Source organism: Antechinus flavipes, chromosome 1, assembly GCF_016432865.1.
Source record: "Antechinus flavipes isolate AdamAnt ecotype Samford, QLD, Australia chromosome 1, AdamAnt_v2, whole genome shotgun sequence".
NCBI lineage: Eukaryota > Metazoa > Chordata > Mammalia > Dasyuromorphia > Dasyuridae > Antechinus > Antechinus flavipes.
The window spans coordinates 674,364,169-674,385,217 of NC_067398.1; the positions used below are offsets into that span (position 1 = coordinate 674,364,169).

Here is a 21,049-nt window from a genome sequence, read left to right on the forward strand (position 1 = left end):
GAGAGTGGGCTTGTGGGCTTCTGTATCTCCCAGAGTGCTCTCTGGCCCTGAGAGCTTCTTGCTTATATGCTGTACACTGAGTACACACCAATCACTATATCACTGGGAAACCATTATTTGTTGTAGGATTAAATCAATTCTAAACTAGATTTAAACATTGTCTCCTCAATTCCACTTAGTCCCCTGTTTCAAGTTCTGGCCCATAACATCTCCTCGTAGAATCAGATCAATCATACTGAACCATGCTAAATTAGATAATTATTGTCTCTATCAACTCTAATGAGTTAACACTTTGTAAGGATTCAAACAAATAAGAACTTATGAAATCACAAAGTAAAATAGCATAGGGCAAAAAGAGAATAAAGCCTAGTTAGAGCCTTGTGGAACATCTATAGTTATTGGACAATACCTGGATGAAAAGCCAAAAGAGACAGAAAAGGAGCAGTCAGATAGATAGGAGAATCAGGAAAGAGCAGTATCATGAAAACCTAGAGAAAAGAGCACCGAGGAGGATAGTAAAAATATGAAGAGTTACAGAGAGGTCAAGAAGGATGAGAATCCAGAATTCCACCATATTGGTCAATAGGAGAAATTTGGTAATTTTGGAGAGAGCAATTATAGTTGAATGAGGCCAGAAGATAAACCTCAGAGTGTTAAAAAAGAAAGAAGAAAGGAAGTAGAAGTGCTGATTATCGGACAGTCTTTTCAAGGAGTTTATTCTTGAATGAGAGAAGGGTTGTAGGATAATAGTCATAGATGGATCAAGGGAAGATTTTTTTAAGAAAAGAAGAGATATAGGTATGTTTGTAAATAGCATGGAAGTATTAAGTAGATAGGGAGGGACGGAAGATTAGTCAAAGAATAGGAATGCTGGAGGGGGAAAACTTGCATACATAGAAGGGTTTGTTTTGGCATCTGTTCATGTGAGATAGTGATGAAGGAAGAGATAATGGCAGAAGACATGTATTTCTGAATGATACAAGAGGAGGAAGAGGGAAGAAGGAACAAATGGCCTCAGTTTTTTTAGTGAAATTTGAAGACAAGTACTAAGATTAAAAAGTATAAAGGGGTGGCAAGAGGAGGAATGAAAAGGTTTGGAAGAGCCTCTATGGTGAGTGGGGAAGTGAGTCATTAGGCACAATTCAAATCTGATCTTTTAATTTCCTTTTAGCTCTGATATTCTATGCCCTAAGGTTACTATCAATTCTAACATTCTATAATCCTACAAAATTATATTTTTCCAGAATTATAAGATCTTAAAATTGGACGAGGCAAGTTCACTTATCTTGATAAGTGTGTGTGTGTGTGGGGGGGAAGCAAGACACATTCCATAGAAAATTTGGCACTTGTATTAGCCTTTGAATGGTGGATAGATTTTGAAAAGGAAGAAATTGCTGGGGTCTCTCTCAGGAATGGGAAACAATATAAGCAAAAACTCATAGGCAAGAGAATGTGAGACAGTATCAAGAAAAGGTAAAAAAACTCATCTGTTTTGGCTTCACTTCCAGAGCTTGTAATAAAATTTGTGCAGTAACACGTGTGGCTTCTTTGTTCCAGAACCCAGATTTGTTCATATGGATTTCATACAAGAGAGCAGGGGAAATACTGATGGAGATGATGACAAAATTTATGTATTCTTCACCGAAACAGCTATTGAATTTGAATTCTATGAGAAGCCTCTAGTTTCCAGAATTGCTCGAGTCTGCAAAGTGAGTGATTGGTTAGTGATGCCATTTTGCTTGTTTGCATGTAAAACAAAGTTTTGTGTATGAAGCAAGCAAAGAAAGTCCTGAACACAGAGCATATGATCAATTAATGTGCAATGATTCATTGACTGATCCCTAGGCCAATTTGGGCCATAAACGAAGAACAACGAGAAGCATACACCCAGCCACTACTCTTTTCTGATAACATAGCTAAAACATGATAGCCAAACCCTTGCACATTGTCTCTCAAAACCTTCTCTTGTGTCCTTCTGGAAGGCAGAGCAGAGGAGAAAAGGTGGAAAGAGAAGGAAAGGAAGACAAAAGTGAAAGGAAAAGAAAGGAGAGATGTAGCTGGAAACTCTACTATCTGTTTTTCTCCTCTCCATCTCTCTCCAGCATTATTCCTATGAAAATAATTCTATCCCTATTCCATATCACTATTTCCATATCAAAAACATCCTATTTTTGCTATACCAGTTAACATTGTTGTAACATAGTAAAAGCACAGAAAATCTAAACTTTTTTCATTATTCCAAAAATTAAGTCGTTCACAGATTCAGGCTTATGTTAATGAAGAATGAAGAATGGGAGGAGATTCCCATCATCATCTATTCTTGATGTTTTTGAGCACATCATCTGTGGCACATCAGGAAAAGAAAGGATCCTTCTTTGCTAATTTTTTCCCATAAAGCTCAGTGTTCATTAAAATCCTTTATCTTTTGTTCCCATTCTTTAGCATATATAAGCTGCTAGAGGACCTTGTCATCTGGAGTCCAGTTCTGGTTTTGCCATCAAATCTCTTTGTGACCTCAAACAGGTCACTTCAGGTTTCTGGGCCTTATTTTCCCCTCCTCAAAAAAAGAGGTTGAATTAGATGATTTCTAAGGTCCTTTCCTATAATTCTGGCTTAACACTGTGCTTTTCCCCCTGTCATCTTCCATTCTAACTATTTTTTTCTTTTTGGTCTTTTGGATCATTCTTTATCTTCATTCCATTCTTTATCTTTGTTATCATGGGTCAAGCAAAGTTATTCCTTTTGCCTGGGAAATCTAAAATTGTGATATGAACTGAGCTATTTTTAACTAAGATGATAGTAACCATTAAATATGTTTGTGTGTGTGTTTGATATTTTTGCATCAAAACATTTTATCATCTTCCATTGTTATTCAGCAGGAGCCTGTGTCTCTAAGTTGGGCCATTTTTCTTCCTATAGGGTGACCTTGGTGGGAAACGACTATTACAGAAGAGATGGACATCATTTTTAAAAGCCAGCCTCATCTGTTCTCTTCCAGAATCAGATTTCCACTTTAACATTGTTCAGGATGTCTTTTTACTTAAGACAGGGGACTGGAGAGAAACAGTCTTTTATGGGATTTTTATGCAGCAATGGTAAGATGGAGAGTTTTTTTCCCTGCCCCTGAAAAGCTGAAACAGTTCAAGCTAGGTTGTTTATCTGTGAGATTAGATTGTTTCCACAAGAATTGTTTTTAATTAAACTAGTTGGAAAAACACTTTGAGAAATTAATTATTGTTTTGTGAGAGAATGCATAGAATACCAGAGCTGGAGGAAACTTGGAAGACAGAATATAGACTGTCAGGGCCTGGAAAAGACCTTAGAATATGGCTGAACTAGGAGGAAATTCAGAATATGAAACAGGAAGGACTGGAAGGGACTTTCACACATACCACAGAATCTGAATCAGAACAGATTTTAAGGATGATCAGGCCTACCCCTACCCCATACTCTTCTTTTTAAATTTTCAGTGCCACAGTTTTTCCCTCTACCCAATCCCTACACATTAAAAAAACAAGAAATACAATATCTATTATACATATATAGTCATGAAAAACATAATTCCACATTAACTTTGTTCTGAAAAAAAAAGGCAAGAAAAATTAGGAAAAAAATATGTACTCTGTGTTCTAAAACAAAAGAAAGCGGGAGATGTAATGGGCTGAGGCTTGAGTTGATGCACTGAGGTCCCAAGCACATGAGGCTAAATAGTAATTGGACCATACTCTATTAATATATAAGCTTGGAGAAAGAATGGCCCCCACCCACTCTTTGTGCAAGTCCTGATGTGTTGTATAGGAAATGACGATTTTGGTGGGTGGAGGCAGGGGAGTGGAAAAGGAAAAGGAAAAAAATATGTACTCTGAATCCATCAATTCTCTATCTGAAAGTAGACAGCATTTTACATCATGAGTCCTTTGGGGTTGTGGTGGATCATTGTATTGATCAGAGTAGCTAAATCTTTCACATTTGGCTTTCCCTAATAATATTGCTGTTACTATGCAAATTGTTATCCTGATTCTGCTCACATCAGTTCTTAAAGTTTTCTAAAGTTCCTCTGAAACATCCTCTTCATCATTTCTTATATAACAATAAAATACCATCATATTTATATATTGTAACTTGTTCAGCCATTCCCCAATTGATGGGCGTGCCCTCAGTTTCCAATTTTTGCCATCACAAAGAGAATTGCTATAAATATTTTTGTATTTATGAGTCCTTGGGACTAGCCCAAGAGTGGTATTTCTGGGTCAAAGGCTTTGCAGTTTTATAATCCTATAACTCAATAGAAAGCCCTTCTACAATCCTGCTAACAAATAATGTAGTCTCCACTTCATCTCCAACCAGGAGGAACCCACTACCTCCTGATGCAGCCTCCTCTGCTTCTGGAGATAGCTCTTAATGTTTATGTTTTCCTTAACCATTATACCCAATGTTTCCACATTTTGCCCTTAGTTCTGTATTCAGAGTTCAATGCCTTTTCCACAGGACAAAGTACTTGAAAACAGTTATTATGTTGCTTCCTTTCCTTTTCCCTTTTTCCTTAAGAAAATACTTTTGGGGGTAGCTAGGTGACACAGTGGATAGAGTATCAGCCCTGGAGTCAGGATGACCTGAGTTTTAAGATGGCCTCAGACACTTAATAGTTGTATAACCTTGGGCAAGTAACAACCTTGATTGCTACTTCCCCACCAAAATATAAAAAGAAAGAAAGAACTTTTTTCTTCTCCAGACTAAACATTTCCATTTCCCTGAATTAATCTTCATGTAGCTTGTCTTTAATTCCTTCCTCATCTAACCAAGATCTGTTTCCTCTGGATGCACCCTAGCTTGACAATAGAAAATATCCGAAAATTGTAAAGGACCATAAAAATCTAGTCTAGCTCCTTCATTTTGCATATGAGGAAACTTGAGAACCAGAAAAGAGGTTTAGGATACACTGGTAGCCAGAATTCAAGTTCTGGAACTCCACATCCATCATTCTTTCCCCCACACTAGTCTTTGGTGTTATTTCAGTACACTCCCTAAGAACCACCTGTCTTTTTGTGGAAAAGCGGGATTCCCAGTGCATAGCAGGATGACTATGATTCACTTTATTTTACTACAAGAGGACAGAAGATAGTGGGTAGTTGAAGGAGATATCCTTATAGGTAACTGACCTCTACAATCCTGCAGACATAGTCACTGGGAGCATGGGGCTTTGAGGACTTTAAATAACATCACAAATCCATCTAAAAGATGTATCATGTCTTTCCTTTGAATAAGAAAATTATTTTTAGGTGAAGTTAAAATGTGGCCAAAGAAAACAGGTAGCAGCATGCTCCTTGGAAGGTTATTTTAGCTTTAACACACTTCCTTCCTGTAATGATGCAAAAAGTATAATTCACTCTATTTTCCTTTCCCCCGCCCTGCATTTTCTTAGGGGGAAGTTGGATACCACCGCAGTTTGTGCTTATAGTATGAAAACAGTTCAAGATGTTTTCTCCAAAGGAAAATACAAAGGACTTATAACCATGGAAAATTCTCATGTTAAGTGGGTGATGTACAGAGGAGAAGTTCCTGTCCCTCGACCTGGTGCTGTAAATATTCTTTTATTTCCTTTAGGGGAGAAAACAGTACAGGAATAACCAATCCAACCACAGAATCACAGAATAGAGCAGGAGGTATCTAAGGTGGAAGACAACTTAAAACTTAGAGTATAGAATATAGAATGTTAACCTAGGAAGAGTGCTTAGAACATAAAATATCAGAAGTGCTTAGAACATAAAATATCAGAATTGAAAGCAACTTTAGAGATCCTTAGTCTGGTATCTTAATGAATTAACTGAAACTTATATAACAAAATCAGGTAAAATGACTTATTCATAGTCACATATTAAGTTAGTAACAGATGGGACTAGAACTTAGACCTTCTGGCACCTACAATGTATAGTTCATCTGCTTTGTTTCACTTTAATCATTTGGGGGTATTTCATATCCTGCTTCTTTATTGAAGCTAATAATTGTCTCGATTAGTTTCTTGGCTGATACTCAAAGATTTTTAAGTAAACTATCAAGTCATTAGCAAATAGGGATAACATTTTCTTTTTGCCTATCTTTATACCTTTAATTTCTCCCTTTTGCCTTATTATTGTTCCTGGCATTTCTGGATTTATTTTAAATAAGATCAGAGAAGGATGGCATCCTTGTTTTACTCATATTACTAGAAAAATTTTTAGTCTTTCCCCAAAACATGATGCTAGCTTTTGATTTTAGATAAGTCTTTCTTAAAATATTTTAAGGTTCCATGATGCCTTATATTTGAGGGATTTGGGCATTAAATAAAACATTTATTAAATACTCACTGTGATCTGATTGACATCTAGGCACTGTGCCAAATGGTGGGTGGGACATGATGCAAAAGTTCAAAGAATTAGGAGGAGGGCAGGGTTAAACATGTACATGACTTGGGTTTTCTCTTTAGAGGAGGGAACCACACAAAGGAAGGAATCTGCAGCATGATAAGATAGCTGGTCAGAAGTTTAAAAAATAATCCCCCCCAAAAAAGTCAAAAGTAATTTAGAATATAGAACTTAGAATGTCAGCCTAATTGATGGAATCGAGTTAGAAGTGAGTATTGTATAAATGAGTGTTGTCAATGACCTCTTCTACATTCATTGATAACCACATATGGTTTTAGACACTTTTATTTTAAAATGGTTATATTCTTTGTTTTCCTGATGTTGAACCTTCCTTGTATCCCTGATATAATCCCAATTTAATTCCTGTGAATGATTTTTTTAATAAATTGTCATAGGTTTTTTCCAGGTTTTATCTAAAATTAATTCATTAATGATATTGGACTACAGTTCTCTTTCTTTTCCCTTGGTTTACATATTAAGATCACATTTATTTTATATATTTTAGTCAACATTTACAGATTAAAAGTATACTTTTTACACTCAAAATACTTCCAAAATAGACATGAATCTTGTTTCTTCCACTGACTTGCTCAGAATAAAAGAGTTATTATGAACTCAATTAAGTGTTCATTGTAGAGCAGAAACCAATTTGAACAAGGTCTTCCTGGACTCCATTCAGGGGCTTTATATTTACTGAAGTATCAAAAGGATATCTGTAAAGTGTTCTTGAATCTTGATTTCCCAGAATAGAAAACAACACTGTTGTGGTTGATTGTCTACTGATCTAATCTAATTTAATCTAATTCACTGTATTTTAAAATATTCTTTACTATTATTATTATTATTCCTAGTTGTTGTGGGGTTTTTTTTGTTACTAGTTATGGAAAACTATAAAGAAGTCTTTGTTTGCTCTTAACCTGGGGAAGCATGTCCCTGAGAAATAAATAGCACAACTATTTTGAACCAATATTTCTAAGATGGCTTTTCTTCCTATATCCCTATTGCCTAAGGTCTTACACCAATCCAAGTGTGTTCTTGCTTTAGTGAAGAGGCTTGTATAATCTTAATTTCTCTTACCCTTTGCAACTCTTTCTTCATTGCTCTACCTCCCACTGCCCCCACTGTCCTATTACCTGCAAGATTTCTTGAGCTACCAAAATACCCTACCTGGTTTTCCAAACTCTCATAGTTGGACCCCCCCCTCCTTGAAATCATGGAGTACCAAGGGGATAGAGGCATTCACAAACTTTTAGTCTTATCTCCAGAAACTTTCATGACTAAGGAATTGTTTCAGTCTTTCCTATGAGCAGACCTTCAGTAGTGCCTGATAAAGTTGCTAACTTTTTATGTAGACACCCTTCTTATCATTATTGTAATGGTTATTCCTGTTCACAGAATTTTGAATTGGAAAGACTCTTGGAGGTGGGTTGGACCAGATGATCCCAAGGTCCTTTCCAGTGAAGTTTTGAAATTCTTTGACATCATTTCATTCAAAGACAATAACACAAGATTTCCCCTTTAGTTTACAAGGGGAGATGTATGTTAAACTTTTCTTAAAATCCCTGGCTTGGAGACTTTTGGAATAGGAAAGTACACTTGAAATTATATGATCCAAACCATTTCTTTTAGACTAAGAAGGATTAAATGTTTTGCTCAGCATCATATGGCAAGTGAGAGATCTGAACTGTAACCAGGTCAAGTCTTGTCCTGGATACCAAACATATATGTTTGAATTTTTATCATTCTTCCTTTTTCTTTTCATTTTTGGCAATCAGGCTTAAGTGACTTTCTCAGGGTCACACGGCCAGTAAGTGTTTGAAGTCTCCTGACTCCAGACCTGTCTTCTGTCTCCTGCCCCTCACCCCCTGTCTTCTTTCTTAAAGAGAAAAAAAAGGCCTACAAAATCTGACAGCAGGGTTTATGTTTACAGGCCTACTCATCTGCATTTGATTTACCTTTATTTCAGTTCTCATTTTATGAAGCAATAAATGCTTGTAACTTGTAAGATTTTACTGAATATTCCATATGATAAATGTTGTTTCTTTTCTAGAAGTTAGACCTTTCCAAATGTAGGCATCTTGTTTTGAACAGTTGCAAAATAAGATAATTAGTTGTAATTATACATCTCTTGTACTTTTTCTAGTGTATTAATAATTTTGCTCGGAGCATTGGATTTAACACTTCTCTTGATTTGCCTGATAAAACCTTACAGTTTGTGAGAGACCACCCATTATTGCACAATGCCCTTCATCCAATTGGGGGTGTGCCTGTGTTACTGAAAAGAGGCTCAGTTTATACTAAGATTGTAGTAGACAGAAGAATTGGTCTCGATCAAAGAAGCTATGATGTTTTATTCCTAGCCACAGGTAAGTGATTCTTTGGAGGAGAATGGAATAGAAAGCCTTGATCTAAAGAGATTTTCACAGCCACATGAAAATAATTTTGATGCTACTTAATACAAAAAGAATTTTTAACTAAATTCCTACTCTTTTGGCTATACCAACCATTGAAAGGAATAGTTTTATAATAAAAAAAAAAGAAAGAAAAGAAAGGAATAGTTTTTTTTTAATTCTAATGGGGTCAGGATTCATGGTCAGTGTGGTTGTGTGAGTAGCATAGAGAAGACAGATACTAGACATGTTACATTTAGCAAGACTAAACAAAATGTGTCCCCATAAACTGTGGCATATGGGTGTGATGGATCATCATTGTGTTTTAATAAATGTTGAAGGTGAGAAATTCAGAGAAATATGAGAAGATTTACAGGTTTTGTTTTTACAATAAAACATATGTACTATACATTTTAAAACAAAATAAATATGTAGTCCACTGTAATATTTTAATAATAGTTTATTTTATTTTCAAAATACATGCAAAGATAGTTTTCAGCATTCACCCTTGCAAAGCCTTGTGTTCCAAATTTTTTCACTGTCTCTCCCCCCTTTCCCCTAGACAGCAAGTAATCCAATATATGTTAAACATGTGCAACTGGAAGACTTATGTTAACTGATACAGAGTAAAATAAAAAAGAAGAAACAGAAAGATAATATACACCATGACTATGAAGCTTCCTTCTAAAGTTTTGCTTTAATATAAATTTGTGAATTTCAGTGACATTAAAAACTATCATATGCTTAATGCCTATTTGTTTATCTTAAAATGCATTTGGTATTATGTAGACAATGGCTATTTGCACAAAGCTTTCAATTGTGATGGGGACATGTTCATTGTGGAGGAGTTGCAACTGTTCCAGACACCAGAATCTGTGCAATCTCTCAAATTATCTGCAGAAAAAGTAAGTCCAGTTCCTACTTTAAAATCATGATTGTACTGTGTACCATTAGCCTCTTACCCACCTGACTGTTATTTGGTGCTTTTCACTCTAGTCATTGAAAACCTGTCTATTACAGAATCTATAATTTCTTTTCTTCTCTGAGGATATACTGCAGAATGTCTACTATTCTCTTTGTTCTTTCTTCCTTGGGATTTTAAGTAACAAGATCATCTTTATTATTTCTGGGAAGTCCTTTTGCTTATTTAATAAATTTTGTTTTTAAGTAAGGTAGCACATCATGTAGACTATCCTGAAAGCAGTTACTTCTTCAGCTGTCTAAGGTATAAGCCCTTGTAGAACATTAGCTTTCAAGCCTCCACTGATATATATATTTCCCATTAGATTATATTCATTCTTAGCCACATTTATAAAGATAACAGTTTATTTTCCCACAGAAACCTGGGACAACTTTGCCACAAAAACACAATATCCATGAAACAAATATTCATGTACAAATAGTACAGTAGAATTCAGGCACACATATGGAAGAATATGTGAATTCAATTCACTGCTCCAGAACTGCAGAGACTGGAGCTCTTTTCTCTTCTATTGTCTGTCAAAACCATTAACCTAACTTCCCTTCTACTTCCTCAAATGGAAACCTTCTTGTATTAAATTTATATAGTTAAGCAAAACAAATCAGAACATTGACTTTTTTAAGTCAATGTTTAAAAACGACTGTCCGATTTTATATTGTTATTGATTCTTAACTTATTTGGGGTTTGATTTTCTTTTAGTAAAGTTATTATTTAATGGTCATAATCATTGTATATATCATTCTTCTGGTTTTTCTTATTTCTTATTTTAATCTATATCAATTAACATAAACCTCTTCATGTTTCTCTAAATTTCTCACATTCATCATTTCTTATAGCACAATGATAATCCATTACTTTCTACAATTTATTCAACCATTCCCAGCTGATAGAAACACACTTTATTCAGAGTCTTGTTAAGTATAACATTTCTAGTATCTGTCTTCTTTTTGCTCACACAACCACCACTCTTATCACACTCATGCCCTCATTACCTCTTGCAGCTTCAACTAATGTAATGGCCTTTGATTCTGTGCTCCTCCCTTTCCAGTCCGTTCTCCATGTTGCTGCCAAAATCAATGATGTGAGGTGTAAATCTAAACATGTCACTACCTGATGCAAAGTGAAGTCAGTAGAACCAGAAGAACAATAGCAATATTGTAAAGATAATCAACTTTGAAAGACTTAGTAACTGATCACCACAATAAGCAAAGGATATTGAATCCAAAAGACTCGGCGTGCTATCACTTCCAGATAGAAAGATAATGCTCTCAGACTACAGAATGAAGCGTACTTTCTTCTATTTCCTTCCTCTCTCTGTTCCTCATGCGAATGTTTTCAGGTTTGTCTCAGGTATCATCTTCTCTCTGAAGCCTTCCATGAGTCCAACAGTTGTTTATGTTCTCTCCTTTCACAAAAGAGCTTCATTTATTCATTTGTGTGCATATTGAGAATATGCCCAAATAGAGTATAAACTCCAAGAGGGCAATGACTGTTTCGTTTTTGGTCTTGGATCCACGGATTTTGATGCCTTGTACGTAATAGGTGCCTACTACTTATTGAATCGAAGTTACTTTATTGTTGTTATTTAGATATTTCCTAAGCTATGTTCTGTAGACCTCTGGTGTTCTATACGATGTGAGTAGGAATTCTGTGGGAAAATATTATGTTAATAATGTTTCTCCTCTAAACTATTGATTTTTAAATGATGTCTGTATCCAAAGTATGGATCGTGTACTGGATTGTTTTAATATAAAAACAGAATCATTTCTTCTCTTTTTCCAAAATTTGCCCAATGTCTGCTTATGCTCGGAGGAGTTCACCCCAACAACCCATAGACCAGCATTTCTGAGTTCCAGCTATATAATTCAGTCTTCTAAGCATTTTGAGACCAAGTTAATGTCAGAAATCCAGCAAGCAGAGATTAGTAATCTCTGTGGTCTTGAAAGCTTGGACCTGTAGAGTTCAGTACTACTATAGTCTTATCAATTTATAAGAAGGAAGCAGGAAGAAAGTGGAAGAACAAAGAAGGGAGAAAAACAAAGCAGAGGGATTAATCATCCAGAAATCTTTGCTGAATATCTTGCAATGTGTGGAAAGAAAAAAAACAAGTCTGGCATTAAATCAGATAACACTAATTCAGTTTGACAAACACTTACCAGGTGTCTCATTTGGTCAAAGTCCTGTGCTTAAGTACTGGAGAGACAAAGAAACACACTTTAATATCTCCTGCCCTCAAAGAAGTGAGAGTCTTTGGAAAGATGTGGGTGCTTAGTGAATAATATTGCACTTGGAATTCAAAGGCCTGAAATTGAATCAGGTTTCAGATATGCAGGAGTAATGTGGTCTGGGTCAATCCTTCTGGCCTTAGTTTCCTCCTCTGTAAATTGATAGTTTGTACTTGATGACCTCTGAACTTCTTTCCATCTCTAAATCCGTGATCACTTGCTGATCTACAATTCATAGCTAAGTGAAAACAAAACATAGACAAGGTAGAAAAACACTAACTTGGAATGTGAAAAATCTCTTATAGATTCAGTGTGAAAAATGGTGGGTAAAAGTCAGGACCAGAAGTCATCGTGGGTTCTGGGGAGAAATGGAGAGGGAAAATACCTGGAAATGACTTTGGGAAGCCAGAGAGTGATAAGTCAGAGTGGGCTAGAATCATTTCCTGGGCCCAAGTGAGAAGGTGGGCCCTATCTACAGCCTTGCAAAACTGAAGCAGCCTTTTCTATTTGCATTATGAAACATAAATGTAATAACTATGTCCTATCCTTATGTGTATGTGCTGCTGACCCACCATCATGCTAGCATCAAATTTTTGTAATTTTTCAGGTCATGGGGACAGATTTATTCTGATTCATCCCTATGTTCTCTCTTTACTCTCCTTTATAATCAACAGAGTGGTTGGTTCCTCAGGGCAAGGTCAGGAGCTGACCAGAGTCAGAGGCTGAGGCTCTGTAATTAAGCTAAGTTAACTTGATGATCATAGAAATAAGTCATGATGATTTTATTTGACCCTTATTGACCTTATTTTTCATTTTTGTCTCTCTCCCTGGGGTCCTACACATATCAGGCAGGCACTTCATAAAGGCACATTGAATTGATTTGCGTGACTGTTAATAACACAGTTCTCTAACCAGCTATGTAGTTCTTGACGCAACACATCTGTGGAGAGAGATTTCAAATTTTTATTTAATTATTTTAAGCCCTTCCCACAACAAAAGAAAGAATAGAGAAGCATAAGCCTTGTAGCAAATAAGTACTATTAAGCAAAACATATTAGCCATATGCAGAAATATATGTATGTCTCATTCTGCACCTTCAGTCCATTATCTGGTCTGTTGCAGGAGGTGGGAAATAGTAGACTTTATCACCATATTGCATTGATCCAACGCTCTCCAGCTTTTCAGTTATTTTTTCTTTATAATGTTATTGTATTTTCTTCCTGCTTACTTTGTTCTGTAGTAGCTTCATATAAATCTTCCCAGGTTTCTCTAAAATTATCCCTTTTGTCATTTTATGGCAAAATAATTTTCCATTATTTTAAGATATTACATTATTTAATGGTATATTTTTAATATGAGCAATAACCTTGTGTCCAAGTTTTCCTCAAAGGCCCTTGACCAACACCCAACATCCCACAATCAAGAAAAGGCCTGATCTGGGTTTTTTTTTTTTCATATTTACAGGGCATGCTGTATTTAGCATCATCTAGTCGGGTGGTTCAGGTCCCCGTGGCTGTGTGCAGCCGACACCAGCACTGTCTGGATTGCATCTTGGCTCGAGACCCGTACTGTGCTTGGTCCCAGAACCAGAGCCAGTGTGTTTCTGCAATGGACTATACTAACCACTCTGAGTAAGTCAGGATACACAGAGAAAAAAACAAAAGCTTTTATTGTAAATGGATTTTACTGATCTATTCCAAGAAAGAGAGAGAGAAAAAAGATAAAAAGAATTCTAGAGAGAAACTAAGGAGAATGTTTTACTTAGTTAATAATACCAGCTTATGTTCCCATAGCACTGAATGATTTACAAAGAGTCTCTGAACAACAGTCCTGGGAAGGAGAGAGAGTATTAATTATTAACTCCATTTTACAACTGAGGAAAGAGGGGAAAAAAAGGCTGAGTGACCCCTTGGGGTCAGATGCTAGTGAGAGACAGGTCCCGAGGGGAACATGAGAATCTTCTGATCTATCCGGTACAATCACTTGAGCATTCATAGGTGCTTGTAAGGATCTTGTGATTAGTGTCCACCCCCAAAACACTCTGGAAGCTAAAGGTAAGGCACCAAGCTAGATTTGGAGGCAAGAAGACCTGGATTGGAATTATTCCCTATTTATGGGACTCTGGTGAAATCTGAGAATTATTTTTGGTAGCATGATAATTTAGAACAGAAGGGACCTTTGTGTCCCCAAATCTAATCCCCTCATTTGACTGAGGAGGAGACAGAGGCCCAGAAAGATGGTGTCATAGTCCAGGTTCAGAAGCACACCTGAGTCTCACCAGTCCTGCTGAATTCTGCGCTCTGTCCCCTGTGCCACCATGTCACTGTGAAGCACATTACTTCTCTGAAGGAAAAATGAATGCACAAATGGATACTTTTTTCTGATTTTCTTTTTAGGGTTTTAATTCAGAATATTAAAAGTGGAGATATTTCAGAATGTCCTGAAGTGGGTAGGTAAAAACTTGGTTGTAGCTGGTGTGAAATGCTCCACTTGTGCCAGTGGGCTGCTCTGTCTACCCTCTGTCTATCACTGTCCTCCTGGATCCTCCTGGGTCCCCTGTCTGTCACTTTTCCAATAACTGTCCTCCTGGGTAACCAGAATTTAGAAGCAGGCTTGGAGACGATCAGGTCAGCGCCGAGCCCTGTGCCTGCTGCCCCTGCGGGCTCTGGAGCTGCAAAGCGCTGCTCTTGAGACAGAGGGCCCAAATGTGACCCCCTGCGCTGACAGCTCTCCCCAGGAAGGATGGGAAGGTTGTCTTCACTACTGAGCCTTCCCCTGCTGCTGAAGAGCCCACGGAGCTCTGCCCACTGGGGGGCATTTTTCTTCTTTTTTTTTTTTAATTTTTATTTAATAATTACTTTATATTGACACTCGTTTCTGTTCCGATTTTTTTTCCCTCCCTCCCTCCACCCCCTCCCCTAGATGGCAAGCAGGTCCTTTATATGTTGGATATGTTGCAGTATATCCTAGATATAATATATGTTTGCAGAACCGAACAGTTCTCTTGTTGCACAGGGAGAATTGGATTCAGAAGGTATAAATAACCCGGGAAGAAAAACAAAAATGCAGATAGTTCACATTCATTTCCCAGTGTTCTTTCTTTGGGTGTAGCTGCTTTTGTCCATCATTTATCAATTGAAACTCAGTTAGGTCTCTTTGTCAAAGAAATCCACTTCCATCAAAATATGTCCTCATACAATATCGTTGTCGAAGTGTATAATGATCTCCTGGTTCTGCTCATCTCACTTAGCATCAGTTCATGTAAGTCTCGCCAGTCCTCTCTGTATTCATCCTGCTGGTCATTTCTTACAGAACAATAATATTCCATAACATTCATATACCACAATTTACCCAGCCATTCTCCAATTGATGGGCATCCATTCATTTTCCAGCTTCTAGCCACTACAAACAGGGCTGCCACAAACATTTTGGCACATACAGGTTGGGGGGCATTTTTCAAGAAACCAGCCCAGATATAAGGCTCCCTCCCAGTGTCTTCCAAGGAAGAGTCTAACTAGAGTTCTAGGAAAGAGGTGCTTCCGGACTCTAAAAGGCGGCATCTGGGCCTGCGGGGGCATCCCCGAGGATCAGGCCAGATTCTCTCCTCACCCAAGCTCACCTCCTCGGCTGGCCCTGGGCAGAGAGGAGTTCTCCTGAGTTTGTGTGGGAGGCTTTTCAGAATGGCCCAGTCTTTCTCCCCACGATAGACTGGCCTTGAGGAATGCTAGTACCACACCTGCTTTCCTGAGCTCAGCTGCTGCTCTCATGCAATTAGCAGGTGAATTTTTTATAGATATAAAGCATCAGTATCAAGACATTAATTAAAACAGTAAGTTTATTTCTCCTTCTCCAACAGACCTGCCTTAGGTCCCTGTTTGGTCACTCACACCCATCCCCATCCCACCCGCTGCAGAAATGCTTTTCGGGGTGAATCTGGGCCCTCCTGTTTCAGCAGCCTTAGGGAGAGTTAGAGGATGCTTGCAATGGCAAGGAGATAGTGCTGGTTTGGAGCTCCCCACGAGGGAGTGCTTACAGTCAGGCTCGGGAGGCTGCCGGTTCCTCCACTTGTCAGACGCTCTCTCTTCTATCAGGCGGTCAACAGGTCACTTTCCGAAGGGAAGTTGTTGTTTCGTTTTGATTTAAATTTAAGTTCTGTAGGTCCCAGGGCTTTGTTTTGTTTGATTTCTTTTTAACTCAGAACTTTGTGAACTCAGTAGGGTTCTAAGCCTGGTATTTCCTGGGATCTCTGGGGGAAGGAGATACACAGTTAAGCGGCACCTCCCGTGGGCCAGACACTACAGTATTGACCCTCACGACACCCTTTGAGTGCTACTGTACTCCTCATTTCACAGGTGAGGAAACCAAGGCAAACGGGGAGGGACCTGCCCAGTGCCCCCAGCCAGTCGGTGCCTGAGGCCGGATCGGGGCTTCCTGACGCCAGGCCCAGCTTCTGGGCACTATGGCGCCCCCTGGCTTCCTCTGAAGCACTGCCCAGAGCCGCAACTAGGGTGGGACCCTCTGAGATTTGTCCCAGGAGTAACATCCAAAGGAATACACATTGCTATTTACAACCCACTCTTCCGCGGTACATGTGCCGCGTGCTATAGTCTTACTTTCCCACCCAGCCCTATTTCCAAGGGCTTATCAGTCCTGATGCAGCGGAGGGTTTGCCGAGGGGGGGGGGGGTCTCTGGAGAAGGGGCTGCCCCCATTCCTGGCTGTATTGCATTCTCACTCAGATTGTCCTCTGTGCCTCCCCTTTCTTCCCCACAACTGTCCTTGTTCCGCTGCCACCATCGCTCCTTTCCCCAAGTACCAAGTGAAAGAATGTCTAATGAACAGCTTTAACTCTACCACATTCCAGTGTGCCCCAAACCGGGGGGCTTATCTTGTATTAACAGATTGTGTTTCGTTATTTGCACTCCGGTTAAACTCTTCCTTTTCTGCAACTCTTCCCTTCCTGCTTGCTTTCAGACAGGCCCATTCAAAATGTCATCGTGGCCGCCGGGCAGAGCAGCCAGCTGAGGTGCTTCCCTGCGTCCAACCTGGCCTCCACCCTGTGGCTCTTCAACGGGAAGCGCCTCCAGGCGGAAGAAACAAAGTATCTTCTCTATCGCCAAGGACTGCTGGTGTTTAATATAACGGAGGCGGATTCCGGACGCTACGACTGCCAGTCAGTGGAAAGAGTCGGTGGGAGAGAGCTGTTCACCACTGTGGAAAGCTACGTCCTTAACCTTTGGTCCGAGAGCCTGGTGAGCTTAGTGAAAGGCGGCTCAGAGTGGCCACAAGCCGAGACGGCCCCTCCGAGCTTTAAGTCCGATTCCAGAAAATACAGGGACCCTGCCCACTGGGGAGCCCAGAACGAGAAGATCCTCTCCAAGATATTCATCTCGTTGTTCGCCTTTCTCTTTTTCTCCTTGTTGTCTTGGAATTTTGTCAAAGGGCTCGTGTGTCTGCGCTCTACGGTCCAAGAAAAAGCCGCAAATACAATAAAATTAGATAGCTTGGGAGAGCCTCCCTCAGAAGCCGAGGAGTCGAGCCCTCGGAAGCAGGCGACCTTAGCTGTCAACAGCTCCTCCTCTCTGATGCCCCTTGTCCTCCCTTCCTCGGAGGGGGACTCTAGGAACGCCAGTGCCTGCAACAGTGCGGCCCGGGTGCAGTGAGTGAGCGGGAGGGAGGGAGATGAGGGGGCCTGGTCCCCCCAGGGCGGAGCCGGGCAAGGAGGCCCTGCTCCTCCACAAGGCACTAGCAAGCCGGGACTCATTTTCTGGCACACAGCCTGATCTTTAAAACATCTTCAGATTTGCAAAAAATAAAAAGAGAGACAGAAATGAGAGAGAAAGAGAATTAAAAATGTTTTTCAGAGTTGGCTCCCAATCTCTCTTTTCTATAATTATGTCACGGAGTGTGGTTCATTGGGGAAATGACTGGACCTTGGAGTCTAGAGGGGTCTGGGTGCTAATGCTGCCTCTAGCATTTAATGGGACACTGTACTCCCAGAGACACAGCTTTCCCCCTTTTAAAAATATGGAGGACAACATTTGCAAGACTTCCTGAGAGTATTGCTATGAGGCAAGTATTCTGTGAGTCTTCAGGTGGTAGAGAAGTGACCCGTGGGGAGGGTCTGTATCTCAGAACTCCGGAACCACCAGGGGCCTTTCCCGAATTCTGTGGCTATAAAACAGAGGTTTTCACTGGCCTTCTCCAGAGAAGGCCTAGGACTGGTGGCTTGCCTTAGCTCAGCCTCGAAAAGGGTTAAAAAATGCTCTGTTCTGTTTCCTGTACACATAGTTCACATTCTCCCATTTTTGAGCCGCCTGGGAAGCAGATGTTTCCTAGTCTGTTCAGTGCCTGGGATTTTGATTGGGGAAAAAAAAGCGGGGCTGGCTGCCAGGTCCCCAGACTTCTTGAAAGAAAGAAAGACAAAAGGAAAAGACAAGAGGAAAAAGGGCAACTTTCAATATAACTTTGCACTCGGCCATTATAAACAGATTTCTTGCATTGGAGGGAAATCATGCTTCTTTCTTCGTTTCTGAGTCACCCAGATCATCCTCTTAGAACACTGGTGTACCACAAGCCAGGGCTCTTGTGTACCATAACAAAGGCTGCCAAAATGGGAGCCCACTGACAAAACTTATTAAAAACAGCCATCGCTGCGCTCAGTTCCTTCCCCTTTTCCCTCCTGTTCACTGTTCCCCAGCTGTTCATTAACACATCCACAAAAGAGGAGTGGGAGAGGAAAAGGGCAGAGAGGGAGGGAGCCCTGGCTCTTCCTCCTCAGCCTCACCACACAAATGGAAAGTTTTGTGCAAACTGGAGAGATGGGAACATGGGAGCTATCCAACCAGGTGACCTTAAACAGCACCACCAGACAATCTACAATTGCAGGGATTCCTCCAGAAACGTCGGGGCAGTGGCCAAAGGGATCGACTCAAAGCCACAGCAGTGTCTGTGCGCCCGTGGGCACGTGCTGAGAGCAGAGGCCTTGGCAGGTGGGGGGGAGCTCCTCAGTAAGGTGACACCGGGAAGGGGAAGGCGTGGGGGGGGGGGAGGGCTGATGGAGGCAGGTCCCGCGAGCACCCGCAGCCTTCTCGGTACAGAGAGCTGTCCTCGGGCAAAGAAGCTGGACATGGCCTGCCCTCAGGGAGCCTCCGGGTGAGGGACACAGTGCAGAACTGTAGTGGGATAGATTGGAGGCCTGAGGAGGAGACACAGGTAACAGGCTGAGAAAGGGACTAATGATCACGTTTTCTTATGCAGCAAGAGAACTGTATAAATATGCACACATATATTAGATTTAACATATTTAACATGCATGGGACTACCTGCCATCCAGGGGAGGGGGTGGGGGGAAAGAGGGGAAAAGTTGGAACAGGTGGTTTTGCAATTGCCAGTGCTGAAAAATTACCCAGACATATGTTTTGTATATAATAAGTTATACTAGTGGATAGAGCACCGGCCCTGAAGTCAGGAGGACGTGAGTTCAAATCTGTCAGACACTTAACCCTTCCTGGCTGTGTGACCCTGGGCAAGTCACTTAATCCCAATTGTCTCAGCAAAAAAAAAAAAAAAAGCTATAAAAAATAGAAAGTTGCTACTGTCAGAGATTCTTACAGGTTGATAAGATGAGCCCAGTTTAATGAGATGTAACTTAATAGGGATAAAGATAGATTACTATACCTTCACAAGTACAGGGGGTATCATTAAAAACGACCTTGGGATTTTTATGAGCTGTTGGTTCCTATGAGCCATTAGTGTGATGTGATGGTTCAAAAAGCCAATTCGGACTTAGATAGCATTAATACAAAGGGCACCTAAAATTAGATTCAGCATTTATTAAACACCTATTGTGTGCCAGACATTTGGAGTATAAAGAGAAAAATAAAAATGAAACAGTCCCTGCTTTTAAGGAGCTTATATCCTACTAGCCAAAATGGTATAGAAAAGTGAATACAAAGTAATTTGAGGGATAAGTAGGGTGATGAGTATGTTTTTCATAGTTGGCTCCCAAGCTCTCTTTTCTATAATCATGAACGGAGTGGTTCATTGGGGAAATGACTGGACCTTGAAGTCTAGAGGGGTCTGGGTGCTAATGCTGCCTCTAGCTGACACTGTAATACTATACTCCCAGAGACACAGCTTTCCCCCTTTTAAAAATATGGAGGACAACATTTGCAAGACTTCCTGAAAGTATCATAGTAGGGTGAAAAATATTTTTGAAGAAACTTGGGTGAGCCTTGAAGGATGCTAGGGATTCTCTTAGCAGAGGTGCATAGAAAGAATATTCCAGGCCTGAGAGACAGAGATTGCAAATGCATGAAGAATGGAGATGGAATGCTCTGTTCAGGGACCAGTAATTAGGTTGGTCTGGCAGGAACATAAGCTTCGTGAAAAAAAAATAATGTACAAATATGAAGGCTTTATATGCCAATTTTATCGTGGGGGCCAGCAGGGAGTGATGTGCTTTAGGGAAATCAATTTTAACAGCTATGTGGAGAAGGTGGAGAAGGGGAAAGCTGAAGATGGGGAAATCAATTAGGAGTCTTATAATAGGCCAAATGAGAGGTAATGAGATTAAGGTATTAATGTCAGTTATGAAAAGGGGAGGGGTGCAAGAGATGTTAAGAAATGGAGCTAACAAGGTTTGGCAACTATTCAGATATGGAGAGATGAGGAAGAGGAAGGCATCGGTGACTCCTGGTTTGTAAATCCGGGTGACAAAGAATGGTGCTGCCCTCCACAGAGAGAGGCAATATGGGAGGAGAGGGATGGTTTCTGTTTGGGGCAAGAAGGAACAAGCCATATTCACTGGGTATAAGCTCTGGGGCAGAAGCCAGAAGGCCCTGCTGTCAAGGAGCGCATCTTCTGGTACGGGGGAAGAAGCAAAAGGAACTCTGCTCTGGGAAGCCCTCAGTGAGTGGGGCAAAAGGGCAGTCAGTCAGCGCCTCATGTCCAGAAGCAGGGCTGGGGCTAGGAAGAAGGAAGGAGCCTGAGACTGAAAAGCCCATGGAGTGGACAGAGGGGCAGGAGCAAGGGCAGCTGCTGAGGAGAC

General features: G+C 40.1%; 1 protein-coding gene across 1 annotated transcript in view; it reads left to right on the top strand.

The window, feature by feature from the left end:
* The window catches only part of LOC127545179 (semaphorin-4E-like), a 70,112-nt gene extending 51,170 nt beyond the window's left edge, over window positions 1-18,942 (top strand). Inside the window, exons 8-15 of the mRNA XM_051972287.1 lie at window positions 1,558-1,709; window positions 2,920-3,095; window positions 5,423-5,579; window positions 8,545-8,767; window positions 9,581-9,696; window positions 13,463-13,629; window positions 14,395-14,447; window positions 16,972-18,942. Coding sequence (XP_051828247.1) covers window positions 1,558-1,709; window positions 2,920-3,095; window positions 5,423-5,579; window positions 8,545-8,767; window positions 9,581-9,696; window positions 13,463-13,629; window positions 14,395-14,447; window positions 16,972-17,660 — 1,733 coding nt within the window. The 3' untranslated portion in view covers window positions 17,661-18,942. The remainder of the gene's footprint in view (window positions 1-1,557; window positions 1,710-2,919; window positions 3,096-5,422; window positions 5,580-8,544; window positions 8,768-9,580; window positions 9,697-13,462; window positions 13,630-14,394; window positions 14,448-16,971) is intronic.
* The last annotated feature ends 2,107 nt before the right edge of the window (window positions 18,943-21,049 follow it).